At 44.7% G+C, this 15,607-nt stretch overlaps 1 protein-coding gene across 2 annotated transcripts in view; it reads left to right on the top strand.

Annotated features, from left to right (window-relative positions):
* The window catches only part of Fbxw4 (F-box and WD repeat domain containing 4), an 88,066-nt gene that overhangs the window by 13,506 nt on the left and 58,953 nt on the right, over window positions 1–15,607 (top strand). For both annotated transcript variants that reach the window (XM_031390489.1, XM_031390488.1), the window contains exons 2-5: window positions 3,611–3,706; window positions 7,640–7,825; window positions 8,220–8,352; window positions 13,246–13,340. In XM_031390489.1, coding sequence (XP_031246349.1) covers window positions 3,611–3,706; window positions 7,640–7,825; window positions 8,220–8,352; window positions 13,246–13,340 — 510 coding nt within the window. The remainder of the gene's footprint in view (window positions 1–3,610; window positions 3,707–7,639; window positions 7,826–8,219; window positions 8,353–13,245; window positions 13,341–15,607) is intronic.

Raw genomic sequence — 15,607 nt, 5'->3', positions numbered from 1 at the left:
TTCTTTCTCTTTCTTTCTTTCTTTCTTTCTTTCTTTCTTTCTTTCTTTCTTTCTTTCTTTCTTTTTTCTAAGACAGGGTTTCTCTGTGTAGCCCTGGCTGTCCTGGGACTCACCCCGTGGACCAGGCTGGCCTCGAATTCAGAAATCCGCCTGGCTCTGCCTCCCAAGTAATCAGTTTTGTTCTTTTGCTTTATTGGTACATGTTCAGCTTTGTCAACACCATCAATTATTTTTTATGAATACATGCTAAGGATTGAATCCAGAGCCTCACAAATGCACATGTATTCTACTGCTGGGCTACCCTCCACCATCCTGCCTCCAAGCTTCTATAATTTTATGGGACATTTCCCCTTATTAGATATTACATTGTAGAAGAATTGGGAAATATATAAAAGCACAAATGCTCATACTTAAATAAGATATTACAATCAAAGGAGCCGGCGACGGGCAGACAGGAGAAGAGATCTTCATTAGGATTGGGAGAAGGGGCTTTTTTTTTCCAGAGACAGAGTTTTTCTTTGTAGCCCTGGCTGTCCTGGAACTGACTCTATAAACTAGGCTGGCCTTGAACTCAGAGATCCACCTGCCTCTGTCCTCCAAGTGCTAGAATTAAAGGTGAATGCCACTATACCTCTGATAGGATTGCTCATTTTTATACTGTTACTCTTCTGTGATATGTATTTGTATCTTTAAAGTTCAGTCCTCTACATTCACTACTTTACAAATCAAAGGAATTATTCTGTACAAACACATGGATTAGGTAACTTTCTGCCCAAGCCATCTTTTTAAATGTGTGTTCATTAGACTCTTGAAAGTGAGACTTTTGCTCACTGACTTTTAGTGTTGAGTGGTACATATGAAGGTGTAAGTAGAGACAAAGAGAAATGTATGTGTGTCTCTCCCTTGTCAGTGAGCTTCAGGTGCAGTAGCCATCACTGTGTGTCCAACCAGTAAGCCTTGTACAGTCATGCTCATGAAGCCATGGACACAAGGTACGCAGGACCTAAGATGGAAATGTAGATTCTTGCCCATGATTTCAAACTCTGTCTAAAGATGTTTTCTCAAAAGGCCTTGGAACTTGTCACTGTCTCTACCTGCCAAGCTATGCCATTTTCTGGCTGCTGTGCCCCTGCCTCTTTCATCTCTTTCTTCCAGATACCCATTGCTCAGTCAACATTTTTGTAATGAAAAGTTTAAAACATATAGAAAATAATTATACAATAAACACTCACATATTCACCGTCTAGATCTCCTAGTTATTTGGCAATATTTGTTTACTCTTGGATTTCAGTACTAATAGACTCCGCACTTGAGCATGCATGCCAGTGTATAGTTTGTGTGTCTTCTTAAAAGTGTGTGCACAGTGGGTTTGCACCAGTACATTTCAGTATATTTAATCTTGATCACTTGAAATTTATTGATGGTGAGTTTTGTTGTTTCCTTAAAAAAAAAAAAAAAAAAACCAACAAAAAAAAGCTGGGCGGTGGTGGCACACGCCTTTAATCCCAGCACTTGGGAGGCAGAGACAGGCAGATTTCTGAGTTCGAGGCCAGCCTGGTCTACAGAGTTCCAGGACAGCCAGGGCTATACAGAGAAACCCTGTCTCAAAACACACACATACACAAAAGAGCACATTTATGTGTGTGAGTATCACATGTGGAGAACAGAGACAAATTGTGAGCATCAGTTCTCTCTACCATGTGGGTCTCGGGGATAGAACGCAGGTGCAGGGTTGGTGGCAAGCCCCTCTCTCCGAGTCTTTGGATGGCCCCACTCCTGTTTTCCTGAGACAGTGTCTTTGTGTGGCTCAGGCTGGTCTGTGGTGTAGATCAGGCGCCCTTGGACTCATGATCCCTCTGCCTCAGCTTCCTGAGTACTGAGCCTGGCCCTCGCATCTGGGCCAGTTGATGCCTGTGGGGTAGCTGTACCCAAAGCCCTTCAAGATCCAGACACAGGACAAAACCTCAGAAAGTTTCCGTGTGCTCCTTTCCAGATAGTCCCCACCTCTGCCTTGTTGGTTGTTTGTCATTATGAGGGTTTTTTTCCCCATGTTTGGTTAATTGGCCCTTTTCTCATGTGAATGAAATACAGCATGTGTAATGTTGCCTTCATTCTTTTTTTTTTTTTAAAGTTGGGGCAGGCAGGGAGATGGTTCCGCTGTGAAGAACAGTTACAGAGGACCTGGGTTTGGTTCCCAGCAAGCACGTGGTGGCTTATAACTGTCTAGAACCCCTGTTCCAGGGATCTCATGTCCTCTTCTGGCCCTTTCAGGCGCCAGATATGAACATGGTACATATACATGGATGTAGGCAAAAGCACTCCTACCCGTAACAACATAAAATAACCCCTGCTGGACCTTCTGCTAACAACTGTGCCATTTTTATTTCCCATAGTCAAATAGGAAACTTCCTTATTGATCTTTTAAAATATATGAATACATGTCTGAGCATGGTGCTGCATGCCTATGATCCTAGCTCTTGGGAAGCCAGGCGAGGCATAGAGGGAGAAATTCCATCCAAGTCCAAGTCCTTTGTTTTATATTCATATCCATATATACATATTTATATGACATTTTAATATATTCATATTAAATATATACATATATATTAACATATACATATATATGTAATATTTCCTCCCAGACTCTGGCTTGTTATATTCATTTTATGGGATAATTCTTAATTTTGATAAAATTTAATTCATTAGCTTTTTTCTTTTTCTTTCTTTCTTTTTCTTTTTTTTTTTTTTTTTTTTTTTTGGTTTTTCGAGACAGGGTTTCTCTGTATAGCCCTGGCTGCCCTGGAACTCACTCTGTAGACCAGGCTGGCCTAGAACTCAGAAATTCACCTGCTTCTGCCTCCCAAGTTCTGGGATTAAAGGCATGCGTCCCCACCGCCCAACAGCTTTTTTCTTTTTATGTTTTTGCTTTCTATATCCTAAGAACTTTGCCTATCCCCTGACAGACACATACCTTTTTTTGTTGTTTTAGTTTTTTTTTGGTCCAGTTAGATGGGTTCATATAGTTTATTCTAATAGCTTTATATTGTAGATTTTATGTGCTTGTTTATTATATCCAAACTTTCTGTGTTTAGTATGAGGTAGGATACCCAGGAGTTTTACAAGATGGGTATCTAGAAGCTTCAGTACTTGAAAATTAAAAGAAATGATTTGTGATTATGTCACCGTCTCAGGAGGCAGTGTGTCGATCTCATGTCATATTATTACTGTGTGTGTGTTCACAATGTGCTGTGTGGGCAGGTGCATGTGGGACATGTGTGGAGGTCAGAGGACAGCCTTTGGCAGCCAGTTCTCTCTTTCTACCAAGGCTTTTGTGGCAAGTGTGTCTTACCCATGGAGCTGTCGCAGTGGCTCTAGCACTTTCTTGTCATGCTTTTCACTAGGCTGATTTGACATCATTATTGACACTTCTAATAGTTTAAGGGGTAGACTTCTGTTTGGATTTCTTTATTAGCCACGTAATTGCTGATCTCATAATCCCTTTAGCATATATTTGATTCTATTCTGCATGTTTCTAAGTCCTGACTCAGTAAGTCCCTAGAGTCCTCTCTTACTGCTACTGAGGTGTAGTGACTGAGTTCTTGGCTCCTAGGATGGCCAGCATTCCTGTAAAGGACCGAGTGAAGCTGTCTCAGAACTGGCGGCTGGGGCGCTGCCGAGATCGGATTCTACTCAAGTGGAGATATAGGTAAGTAGCTTTTTGATTGTTTTAAAATGTTTATTTATTTTTATTTTATGTGTATTTTTGTTGTTGTTGTTTTGAGATAGGGTCTCACTATGAGGCTCTGGCTATCCCCAGCTTACTGTGTAGACCAGGCTGAACTTGAACTAACAGAGATCTGCCTACCTCTGCCTCCCAAGTTCTGGGATTAAAAATGTGCACCACTAAGCCTGTCTTGAAAGTACTTTGTTTCTGTGTATGTCTATTCACCATGTGTATGCCTAGTACTTGAGGAAGTTCCAAAAGGGTATGAGATCCCCTGGAACTGGAGTTACAGACAATTGTGAGCCACTATGTGGGTGCTGGAAATTGAACCTGGATCCTTTGAAAGAGCAGCAAGTGCTGTTAACCTCTAAGCCATCTTTTAGCCTTTTGTGATTCTTTTAAGGCTTCCCAAGACCAAAGAGCATAGTAGAAAATATAAAATTAGACCATAGGGCTATCTCTGGTGTGGTTCTTTAGATGCCACAAAGAGTCCAGCAGGAGGATGATTTGTTAACATAGTTCAAAAAAGATTATAAAAAAAAATGCACTCTTGGGGCTGGACAATATGAGGCAGGAGGATCTCAATTTCAAAGCATGTCTGGGCTAAAGAGCCAGCCCGAGTAACTTAGGGGGAGCCTATCTCAATTTTTTTTTCTTCCTTTGTTTCTTTCTTTCTTTTTGTTTGTTTTTTTCTAAGACAGGGTTCTCTGTGTAGCCCTGGCTGTCCTGGAACTCACTCTGTAGACCAGGCTGGCCTTTTTTTAAAACAGGGTTTCTGTTTCTTTGTGTATCCCTGGAGCATTCTGTAAACCAGGCTGACCTTAGAACTCCTCTGCCTCTGCCTCCCCAGTGCTGGAACTGCAGGCATGTGCCACTGCTACTACCCAGCTATAATGGTTATTTTTAAAAATATTATCTCTAGGAAGTTAATTCTCCTCTTGGATCCTGTTAAACTCTTCATTTTGGGCGGGATCATGATGCTGGGGTGCAAACCCCTAGTTCATGTAGGGCAGGTGCTCTGACCCTGAGCTCCACCCCCAGTCCTATTTCTTCTGATTTAGTGGAAGGCAGAGTCGGGGACTGGAAGATGCTCATGAGGAAAGCCTGATAGTGTGAGTCTGTTCCTTGAGCTCCACATGGAGAGAAGAAACTCCTGAGAGTTAGTGCCTGAGCTCCACATGTGTGCTGTGACATGCATGTGCACATACACAGTAAAGAAAGAAAATGTAATTTTTAAAGAAAGGCAAAATGGGATATTAGGCATATGTGAGGTAGGACTTAGAAAGAGTACCAGTGCCAGGCAGTGGTGGCACACGCCTTTAGTCCCAGCACTTGGGAGGCAGAGGCAGGCGGATTTCTGAGTTCAAGGCCAGCCTGGTCTACAGAGTGAGTTCCAGGATAGCCAGGGTTACACAGAGAAACCCTGTCTCGAAAAATCAAAAAAAAAAAAAAAAAAAAAAAAAAAAAAAAAAAAAAAAAAAAAAAAAAAAAAAAAAAAGAAAGAGTGCCAATGTGCCTATGTGGGTGGCCTGCTCTATTCTATCACCCTCCATCAAATCCCCTTGAAGGGGTCTCTGACTGGAGCTAGGCTGGTAGCCATCAGGTCTTGGCAATCCTCCTGTCTCTATTCCTCACTGCACAGTGCTGTGGTTACAAGCTCTTGTATAGAAGCCGGTTCTCTACACAGGTGCTGGGAATTTGAAATCAACCTTCTTATACAGCAAGTGCTTTCCCCACTAAGCTGCCTCCATAGCCCAGTGCCATGCAAATCTATGGTTGTTAAACCACACTTATGCTCTTATGCTTCATCAGTACCAAAGCACCTTACCCAAAAAGTACTTCTTGTTGGTTGATTCCAGTGTATTAGGAGCTTTGTGACTTTTCATTCTGGCTGACCCGTCCCTTTGCTGATAGAAAAGGCATACTTCTACCTTTGGTGACTGTCTTAGTTACTGTTCTATTGCTGTGAAGAGATACCATGACCAAGGCAACTCTTTAGCTGGGGGCTTGCCTACAGTTTTAGAGGGTTAGTCCATGATCATCATGGCAGGAAGCAGACAGACATGGCACTGGGTCAGTAGCTGAGAGCTTTACATACTGATCCACAGACAATAGGTGAGAGGGACACACACACACACACACACACACACACACACACACTGGGCTTAGGCTGAGCTTTTGAAACCTCGGAGTCCACTCCCAGTGGCACATTTCTTCCAACAAGGCCACACCTCTTTTCAATCCTTCTCAAACAGTTCCTTCCACTCTCTAGTAACTAAACATTCTCATATATGAGCATAAGGGGGGCATTCTCATTCAAACCACCACAGTGACTCTTTATCTTGTTATATTGTTTCCAGTGGCTTGACTAATGTCAGCTGCTGTGAATTATGTGAAGGTATTATGATAGAGACGTTATGAAAGAAAAAGATGGATTTTTATGGTGAAAGGCTTTTACCATCTGGTTTCCATTTGTACCCAGTGGAGGTTTTCTTAAAAAACAGGGTCCCCTTTGCAGCCCAAATTGACCTAAACTTGCCATTTTCACTCTTCAGCCTCCATAGTGCTAGAACTGCAGGCTAGTGCCATCATACCCCGCCATTTGTGCCTTTTAACCCCAAAGAAAACTTCTCTATCAAGCTTTTATTCCTGGTGTTATCTTTTAGGGCATTTAAGGCAGTCTGGCAAATAAACAGAACAGTTACCAGGTTGCCCCAGGATTCTCCACTGTTCACCTGGCATGAACCTGATTTCTTGTCCTAGGTAAATGTCTGTTTACCACATGGTTGTAAGTATAGTCCAGCTTTCTCTGCCCATTTGAGTGATCTACATGATTGTGGAAAACATGTTGAAGAGGAATGTGAATGATGAATAAAAATGTAGGCATCTATATATGCTCTACACATATTCTGTATAATATATGCACACACTTGTAAAGGCTGCATGAGTAGAACTCAGTTACTACAAAGTCCGAGCTGCATTTAATGGCCCGGCAAGTCAATTTGCAGAGCTTTTCCACATTCCCATGACGCTTGTTTTAAGGAGCTTGGGGAAGAAACACAGGCCCGTTTGCTCAGACAAGTCTGGCAGTGGGAGATGGTGTCTGTACATGGGGATGAGGCAGCTTTCCCTTTGTATTCCTTGGGACTTGGTAGCTCCAGGACTGTTATTTAGGGTAGGCACAGGAAGGAGGATGTCTGTCTCAGGGAAGGGGCTTAGGCCCCACCAGGGAGCCTAGCTGAACGCCCTTCCCTTTCCCCTCCTTCTCTTCCCTCATCTCCCCATCCCCATCTTCTCCCTGCTTTGTTCACACCCCCTCTTTGTTTTATGACAGGATCTTAACGTCCTGTATATACCCTCATTCTATCTGTATCTACAGATGGCCTGGGCTCCTCTTCCTCCTACATCAGCCCTCAGTGTATGCCGCTCCTGAGTGGCTTTCTTAAGGCTTTAGTCCCATGCCTAGCCTGTGACTTTTCTCTCTTATGGTTGAGAGCTGAGCTCTCTTTAGCCCTGAGCTGCAGCACACTGCTCTGGGTTGTTCTGTGTCACCATACGTACCCTCCAGGACAGAAATGTCCCTGTGCTTGGGAGGATCTAGGCATCTCTTGAGCAGCTTTGCATAGTTCCTAAAAGGCTAGATTTTTTTTTTCACTTGTAAATGTACCTTTGTTCCAATAACAAAGGGATGGGATTTCTTAAAACTTGTCTTTTCTCTGTCACACTTTACCTGATCTGTTGAGCCATGTGTACAGAGTTGGAGTCTTGAAACTTAAGTTGGACTTAGCCAGAATGCAGAGGTCACATGACCTGGCCGGGAGTCTCCTTCAACTCCCCCTAGTCCTCAACTGAAATCTGTGAGAAGTGCAGGCAGAGACTTTACTTTGTTGTTGCTTGTTTTGTTCCCCTTTCTAGTCAGATGCCTTGGATGCAGCTAGAGGATGCTTCTCTGTACCTATCTCAGGCTAATTTCATCCTGGCCTACCAGTTCCGCCCAGATGGTGCAAGCTTGAACCGACGGCCCTTCAGAGTCTTCTCTGGGCATGATGAGGATGTTTGTCACTTTGTGCTGGCCAACTCCCACATCGTCAGTGCAGGAGGGTGAGTGTCGGCGGTTCTCTCACCCCTTCCTTAGTGTGTTCAGGGACCCTGGTCTGCCTCTGGCTTTTTTGCTTTTGCTTTTTTTATTTTATTTTATTTTTTAACACTTAAAGCAGAAAAGCTGATAATAGGTTAGCCAGAGAAGAAAACAGGAAGAGCCTTTAATGTAAAATGGAGCAGGTTTGATATTCTCTAAGGGAAGTTTTTTTTCTCTCTTGGCTCTGTTAGCCTCAAGTATGCTGAAGAAGTAACAATGCCTAAGAGCTCAGTTCCTTGTGGGCCAAGCTGCAGCATGTTTAGCAAATCCAGACGTCACTGGACACCTGCATGGGCTGTTTCAGTAGACCTCTTTCTCCATGTTAACTCCTCGGGTGGGCTCCTTATTCTCTTACAGAGACGGGAAGATCGGTGTTCACAAGATCCACAGCACCTTCACTGTCAAGTATTCGGCTCACGAGCAGGAGGTGAACTGTGTGGACTGCAAAGGCGGTATCATCGTGAGTGGCTCCCGAGACAGGACAGCCAAGGTGAGGGCTCTCCCCCCACCGCATATACTGTGATTTCCTCCCATCTGTAGGGCCTGGGTAAGAGAGGGTGGATAGCACCTGGAGTCCCAGGATTGGTTGAGAGCACTGGGTGAGGGCAGGGGAGAAGAGACACAATAAAGAACTCACTTATGTGCCTTCGCATAAGCTTGCCATGCCAGGCTGTGTTCCTGCCAGCTGGACTGGGGGAGGAGTGGCCAGTGGCTGGGATGCGTGCCACTCTCTGGAAGTGTGGTGTGAAATGCAAAAGCACAGGGCCTGGCCAGCTTTTCTTCCCTGAGCTGGGTTTCCTCAAGTTTGTGGGTTGGGTTCTAACCCCAATATTTTATTTTAAAATCTCCCTTCTCTTGCTTGCTCTCTGTTTGGAGAAGTTAATTTTTCACCACGTTGTTTATAAGCAATCAGGCTGGTAATTAAGACATGTTTTTACTGATTCTCCAGAGAGCGATGTGGCCAGCAGGCAGTGGGAAGGACGGGGCTGGTGGTGGTGGCACTGGTGCCGGATCGCTGGATCCACAGACATCCAGCAAGACATGAAAGCTGAACCTGACAAACACTTGTCATCCTCGCTCTGTGGCTCTGACTCATCCAGGCTGTGCCAAGTGCTGCTGCTTCCGGGGCACAGAGGCAGATCCCTGGTCTCCGGTGCAACACCAGCCAGGGTACAGGGTTAGGGGCTGCTGTGGGAACCGCAGAAGACCTCAGCAGGCTTGATTATCTCTTTTCTAGAATCTAGAGGCTCCACTGTAGCAACATGCTTATTCATATCAGCAAATGGGCCTCTAAGCCACACAGAGAGAGCTCAGGAGAGAGAAGTTGCAGTTTTCTTAGTAACTCCGACTCTGTGTACCCTCTAGTGACTGCTCTTTCACGTCGCTGATTTATATGAAGACAACAGCTAAATAGGTTCCCTGCTGCTTATGAACATTTCTACTTCTTTTGCAATTTTCTGCCTTATATTTTATATTTAGAGAAAATGCATGCTGGCAGAGGACACCTGAGGAGGATCAGCAGTTTGTGCTTTTATTTTTGAGACAGGGTCTCAGGTAGCCAACGATGGTCCCTTGTCTTCATTGCCAAGTGCTGAGCTTACAGCACTAAGAGCAAGTGAGTGAGGCTTCCTGTCACCTGCTCTTTTCTCTTCCCATCCCATATTCACTTTGATTTGTTGTTTAATCAATGACTTTGTAGCATTCCTTGCAAAGATTCTGGCTTTAACTTGCCAAACTGCTCAGTAGTGAAGCTCATGCTAGAGAAAGGGCTCAGTCAAGTGCTTCCTAGCTGGTTTGAGTTGTCAGTGCACACATCTGGGGACAGTGGCATTTGTCTCTAGTCCCAGTGCTGGGGAGGCACAGACAGGTGTAATCCATGGAGGGTTTTTTTTTTTTTTAAGTAACTTTTGTTCCTTGATAATTCCATGCATGTTTGTAATGCATCCTTGTTCCCCTGGCCCTGTGTTGTTCCCTCCACCCTCTCTGCCCCATCTTCCTCACAGAGCTCTTCAGTATGTTTGCTAGTGTCTTATTAGTGTCCTGAAATTTATAAGTAGATGTGTGACAGGGCACTAGGCCTCTGCCTCTTCCAGAGTCTGTTAGTCACCAATAGATGCAGCACTAAAATGCCCGCAAACCTTCTTCCTTCATCACTGACTCCTAGAGAGCCAAGTGTCACAGTGGCAACAGTTGCTATGAGTTCATGACTGCTACTTCCATGTTGTGCTTAGCAGATAGCATTTGAAGCCCCACCTCCACCTTTTAGCTCTTAACATTCTTTCTTTGCCATCTTCCAGAGTGTTCCCTGAGTCTGAAGAGGGTGCTATAAGTGCCTTGGTTAGGTCTGAGCTCCCAGTCGTCTTATAATGAGCATTTTGTGAAGCCATGGGTCTTTGTGTTCACTTCAAGGAGAGGCTTCTCTGTTTACAGCTAAGAGCAGCAGCCTTTGTGGGGATAAGCATGGGTTTTGAAGGTGGTTTGGTGCTATGTTGATTCAAATAAACAATAGCCTTAGGTTCTTCTCTAAAACCTCAGCTCCATCTCTCTTTCTCTTTTGAGACAGTGTCTGGCTGTGTAGCATGGGCTAACCTTGAATTTGTTATTTTCTGTCTCTTGAGATTATAGATATGTATACCACATGCCTGCTAGCAGGGTAGACTGTAACCAGGCACTGTGCTAAGCACTTTATTCATTTTCTCATGTAAACTTATTGGGTAAATATCTTCCTTTGCATACTTGTAACATATTTTGGATATACAGTATAGTCTGTGGTATCTTCTCTACAACCTAGTTTGTTTTTTACAAGATAGGTGTCTATTTAAATAGCTGTCCTAGGAGTTACTATGTAGTTTAAGGGTCTTAACTTAAACTTCTGATCTTGCCTCACCTGTTGAATGCTGGGTTTACAGGTGTGCTACCACACCCAATCTATGTAAAGACAGAGATCAAACCCAGTGTTTTGTGCATGCTAGGCAAATACTCTACCAATTGAGCTACATCTCCAGCCCTCATGTTATTTTCAATGGCTTCAAAAGGAACTTACCATTATTTACTTACAGTTTTCTCTAGTAGATGGATGTTTGTATCTAGTTTATTCCTGAATACAAGAACCTGGGAATAAGAATCCTTTCTTAGCCAGGTGGTGGTGGGAATAAGAATCCTTTCTTAGCCTGGCAGTGGTGGGCATGAGAATCCTTTCTTAGCCGGGCGGTGGTGGGAATGAGAATCCTTTCTTAGCTGGGCGGTGGTGGCATACGCCTTTAATCCCAGCACTTGGGAGGTAGAGGCAGGCGGATTTCTACAGAGTGAGTTCCAGGACAGCCAGGGCTATACAGAGAAACCCTGTCTTGAAAACAAAAACAAAAACAAAAAACAAAACAACAACAAAAAAGAATCCTTTCTTAAGTCTACTAAATTCTGCACATCGACTGTGCTAGTTTTTGGTATTGACCTTCCCTTTTTTATACTATGGTCCTGAGACATAGGCATTTCCCTCATTCGATGAGCTGAAACTGAGACCAAGTTAGGAAACATCTCTAAGCAAAGATAGTAAGTCACAGGTAGGGTTCAAATCCAGATTCCAAGACAATATGCTTGTTGTGCAATAATAGGCTGCTGCAAATATCTTATCACTTAGGTTTTGTTTTAGGATCTTTTTTTAATGAATTCTCATCCTTAGAGTTCCTGAGTCAAAGATCATTATAGGAGAGCCTTGCCACCTCCGGTTTGCCTTCTAAAGGGTTATATAAATGTGTATGTTCACTGAGTGCTTCCGGGCTGGGTCTGTTTCACTGACCATGGGTTTATTATGCCAACTCCTGTCCCTCAGGTGCCAGGACACTCTTGTTGCCACAGCATGCTATGGGGCAGGCTGCCACTCCTAACTAATCAGCGATGTACTTCCTGATTCTCTCCTAAAGATCAGGAATGTTATTCTGTGGTTTGAGGGCTCTCAGACTCTACCAGCTGTCTCCATGGAAGCTCCTAGAAAATAGGTTTAGGCTGCCCTGGAGATTTTGTAAATCAGGAGTATCCTCTTCACCACCCAGACAAGAGCCTGACTCTGAGGAGTTCAGAACAGCAAAGGCGGGGGTCTCTTCAAAGCTAGGCAGGCTAAAGGAAGAAATCAGAGGGCATCGAGTTATTACCACAGGGCTTGGCTCCTAAGTACAAAGCAGATGCTAGAATCCTGGACTTACAGGAAATATTGAGATAGTCACCCCCTTCTTGTCCAGAATATTCTCATTAAATTTCTTTTCTTAGTTTTGGGGAAAGTTACTCCTACTGATGCCCCATCCCCCACTCCATCATACCCACAAACTCTAAGAAACACTTTGTCCTTTTATAGGGAAGAGATACCATGTGATCCTAAGAAGGCAAGACCACCCCCATTCCATCACCTGCCCCTACACCAAAGGAATGTTTCCTTACGTTCTTCCATCTAAGGTCCTGCCTGGGATGGTGTGTTCCCCTTATAGCTCTGCGGGGACCTTGAGAGGTCATTGATCCCTCTAGCTGCCAAGGGATCCCTCTGTGGCTGCTCTGGGGAGAGCCCTGTACATTTGAGGTCTCCTTTCTGTTTGGTTAGAGGCTTATGGCCCTGTGTGTGTCATCTGGGGTGGGGTGGGGTGAGGGGAGATTTCTAAATGCACTGACTGCTGAGAGGCTCTGGGGTGTTGATTACAGTTAAGCCCAGAGTGGCTGCTAATGTACATTCCTGACTGATAGGGCCCAGATAGTGTGCTCCAAGCAATATTTTTAACCTGTGGAGATATGGAAGCTTAAAAGAGTTAAGCTTTTCTGCTACTTTTGGTGACACTAGGTGCTAAAACTTCCTGCTGACATGAATACCTTTGGATCCTGGGCATTATGAACAAACAAACAACAACACCCATCTCACTTTGAAGTCTCGTTCCCATTTTCTCGTTGTTTTTCAGTTTTCTCCTTATTCCTCTAACAATATACATGTCTCCCCACACTGCACCTTGGTCTTCCTGCTGCTCCTTATATGCCTAAAGTAAAGGTGAAAGATAGGAAAAGGGAAGATACACACACACAAGGAAGTCTCTGAGAGGAGCAGGCCACTTCTATGTATATTTCCTCAGTTAAATCTCACCCAGGGCTGTGTAACCTCTCATAGCCTGGTAGGAAGTGGGATCAGTAGGGTAGAGGTTGGTGGTGGGGGCAGGAAGCAAGGCCTGTCTCTGTGGCAGCTGACCCAGAAGCCGGAGAGGCCTCTCTGCTCATATCCTGAGCTCTGTCTTCAGGACAGAGAGGATTCTCCATTCCTCAGCTCCGCAGTCACCCTCTCCCCACATGGTGCACACTTCTTCCTCCTAAGCCCAGGCAATGCCAACAAGAGCATTTCCTCTCCTGTTTCCAGGTATGGCCTTTGGCCTCGGGCCGGCTGGGGCAGTGCTTACACACCATCCAGACCGAAGACCGAGTCTGGTCCATTGCTATCAGCCCATTACTCAGGTAAGGGAGACATGTTTGGATTTTTATCTCAGTCAAGAATGGTTTCATTTTATTAGGTCAGATAAGCTAGGAGATTTTTCTCTAGTGTATTCTAGGTTGCTATGAACCACTCTCCTGGAGGTTTAAATGTACACTTTGGAACTGGGATAACCCTTCCCAAGCATCTGACCAGAAGTGTTAAGAGAAAGATCCATACTGCATGTAACTAAGGGACAGGCAGGGCTGCCTTTCTGGATCAGCTGTCCTCGGGGCTACTCCAGAGCAGAGGATTCTCAGTATACCCAGTAGGCAGCGGCAGCTCGCCTGCTGTCGGGCTCCTCGCTCTTTGTTCCCTGACAATGTCTCTGGTGTGACCCTTACAGGCTCTGGGTATCAGGAGAGGAGGAGAGGTTTGGGGCCTGCCATTTACGGAAAGGAGCAGAAACAGTGGCAACTGTGCTGGAAGGATAGCTCAGTTTTATGATTTTATGTGTGTGGTAGTTTGGCCTGCATGCTCCCTGGGCCTGTTCCCATGGAGACCAGAGAGGGTGTTAAATCTGGAACTGCAGTTACACATGGTTTTGAGCCACCATGTGGGTGTCAAGAATCAAATACAGATTCTCTGGAAGAGCATCTCTCCCCATCTCTCCAGCCCACAACTCTTTAAAAAAAACCAACCAACCAACCAACCAACTAACCAACCAACCAACCAACCAACTAACCAACCAACCAACCAACCAACTAACCAACCAACCAACCAACCAACCAACTAACCAACCAACCAACCAACCCCTAAAACCAAAATCAAAATAAGTTTTGCCGTATAGTCAAGGCTTGTCCAGAACTCATTATATAGCTCAGACTGGCCATGAGCTAGATCTTCCTCCCTCAGCCTCCCAATGGCCAGGATTACACCAAAATGCAGGTATTTCTTCTGATGTAACTAGCCAGGTGTGTTGGCTCATGCCTGTAATCCCTGCACCTGGGGGGCTGAGGCAGGAAACATTACCCGTGCATTTAAGGCTAGTTTGGGCTGTAGCGTGAGTTTCAGACCAGCCTAAGCCTCAGAGTAAGACCCTGACTCAAAAACAAAAGAAAAACAAAACAAAGTATACAAACCAAAATAAAAAAGTAAAACTGGCCCAGTAGTGGCACACACCTTTGATCCCAGCACTCAGGAGGCAGCAGCAGGCAGATCTCTGTGAGTTTGAGGCCATCCTGGTCTACAGTTCCAGGACAGCCAGAGCTACACAGAGAAATCCTGTATTGAAAAATTGCTGCTTTCTTGGCTATTAATTGTTATTAAAAAAATTTATTGGCATATAGTCATTGTACCTAATATTGAGTTTCATGTGGACAGTGTCTTTCAAATATATCACATGCTTTGTATCTAGGCTTTTAAAAAATATTTTATTGTTTTGTGTGTATGGGTGTTTTGTTTGTATATATTTCTGTGCATCACATATATACAGTGTCCCTAGAGGCCAGACAGGGTGTTGGATCCCCCTGGGACTGGAGCTCAGATGGTTATAGACGCCATGTGGATGCTGAGGATCAAACCTAGGTCCTTTAGAAGAGCAGTCAGTGCTCTTAGTTGGTAAGCTCCAGCCCCTGTCCAGGCTATCCTGAACCAAGGAGGGCCTCTCCCCACCCCACCCCCACCAGGGGCATTTAGAGACTTTTCTGTACTTGAACTGTCTTAGAAGTTAGTAGAGTCTGTCATCCTGCTCTCCCATGATGCCTCTCTCATCCCACCTGAGTGGAATTGGGCAAGTTAGAGGGTTGCCACCTCCACCACCTCATATGTCGGCCGCTTGATTTTATAAACAAGTTGGTGCCCTTTTGCTCAGCCCCCTTCAGCCTCTTTCTCCTCACTTCATGGAGCCTGTGTAGCTCTCCTCTTGCTCTCTTCCACAACTCCCTTTCAATTTCTTTCTTCCTAAGAATTAGAGCCGATTAGCCACGTCATTAATTCTTCAATTTGACGGCTGATATAGCAGGACCTGAAACACATTGCTGACCTCAGAGAATGGAGACCCCGTTCCTTAGCATATTGAGGATGGGAGAAGTTAATTAAAATTCCACAGAGCAGAGGTGTCGGCTAACCTATAAACCTGTCACTTTTCAGAACAAATCATTCCAGCATCTTAGGAGAGAGGAAAGGGCCGGCCGGCGGCCAGAGGGAAGCTAAGTGTATGGGGAGCTCTGGGTGGAAAGTGGAGCTGGCCAGCTTTGTCTCCCTAAGGCCACCCTCTGAAGGCTTGTCAGCCAGGCTTGTGGGGGCGGGG

This window comes from Mastomys coucha, unplaced genomic scaffold (assembly GCF_008632895.1).
Source record: "Mastomys coucha isolate ucsf_1 unplaced genomic scaffold, UCSF_Mcou_1 pScaffold21, whole genome shotgun sequence".
NCBI classification, from domain to species: domain Eukaryota; kingdom Metazoa; phylum Chordata; class Mammalia; order Rodentia; family Muridae; genus Mastomys; species Mastomys coucha.
The sequence above is the reverse complement of the archived record's forward strand: the minus strand, read 5'-3'. Positions and strand labels throughout refer to the sequence as shown.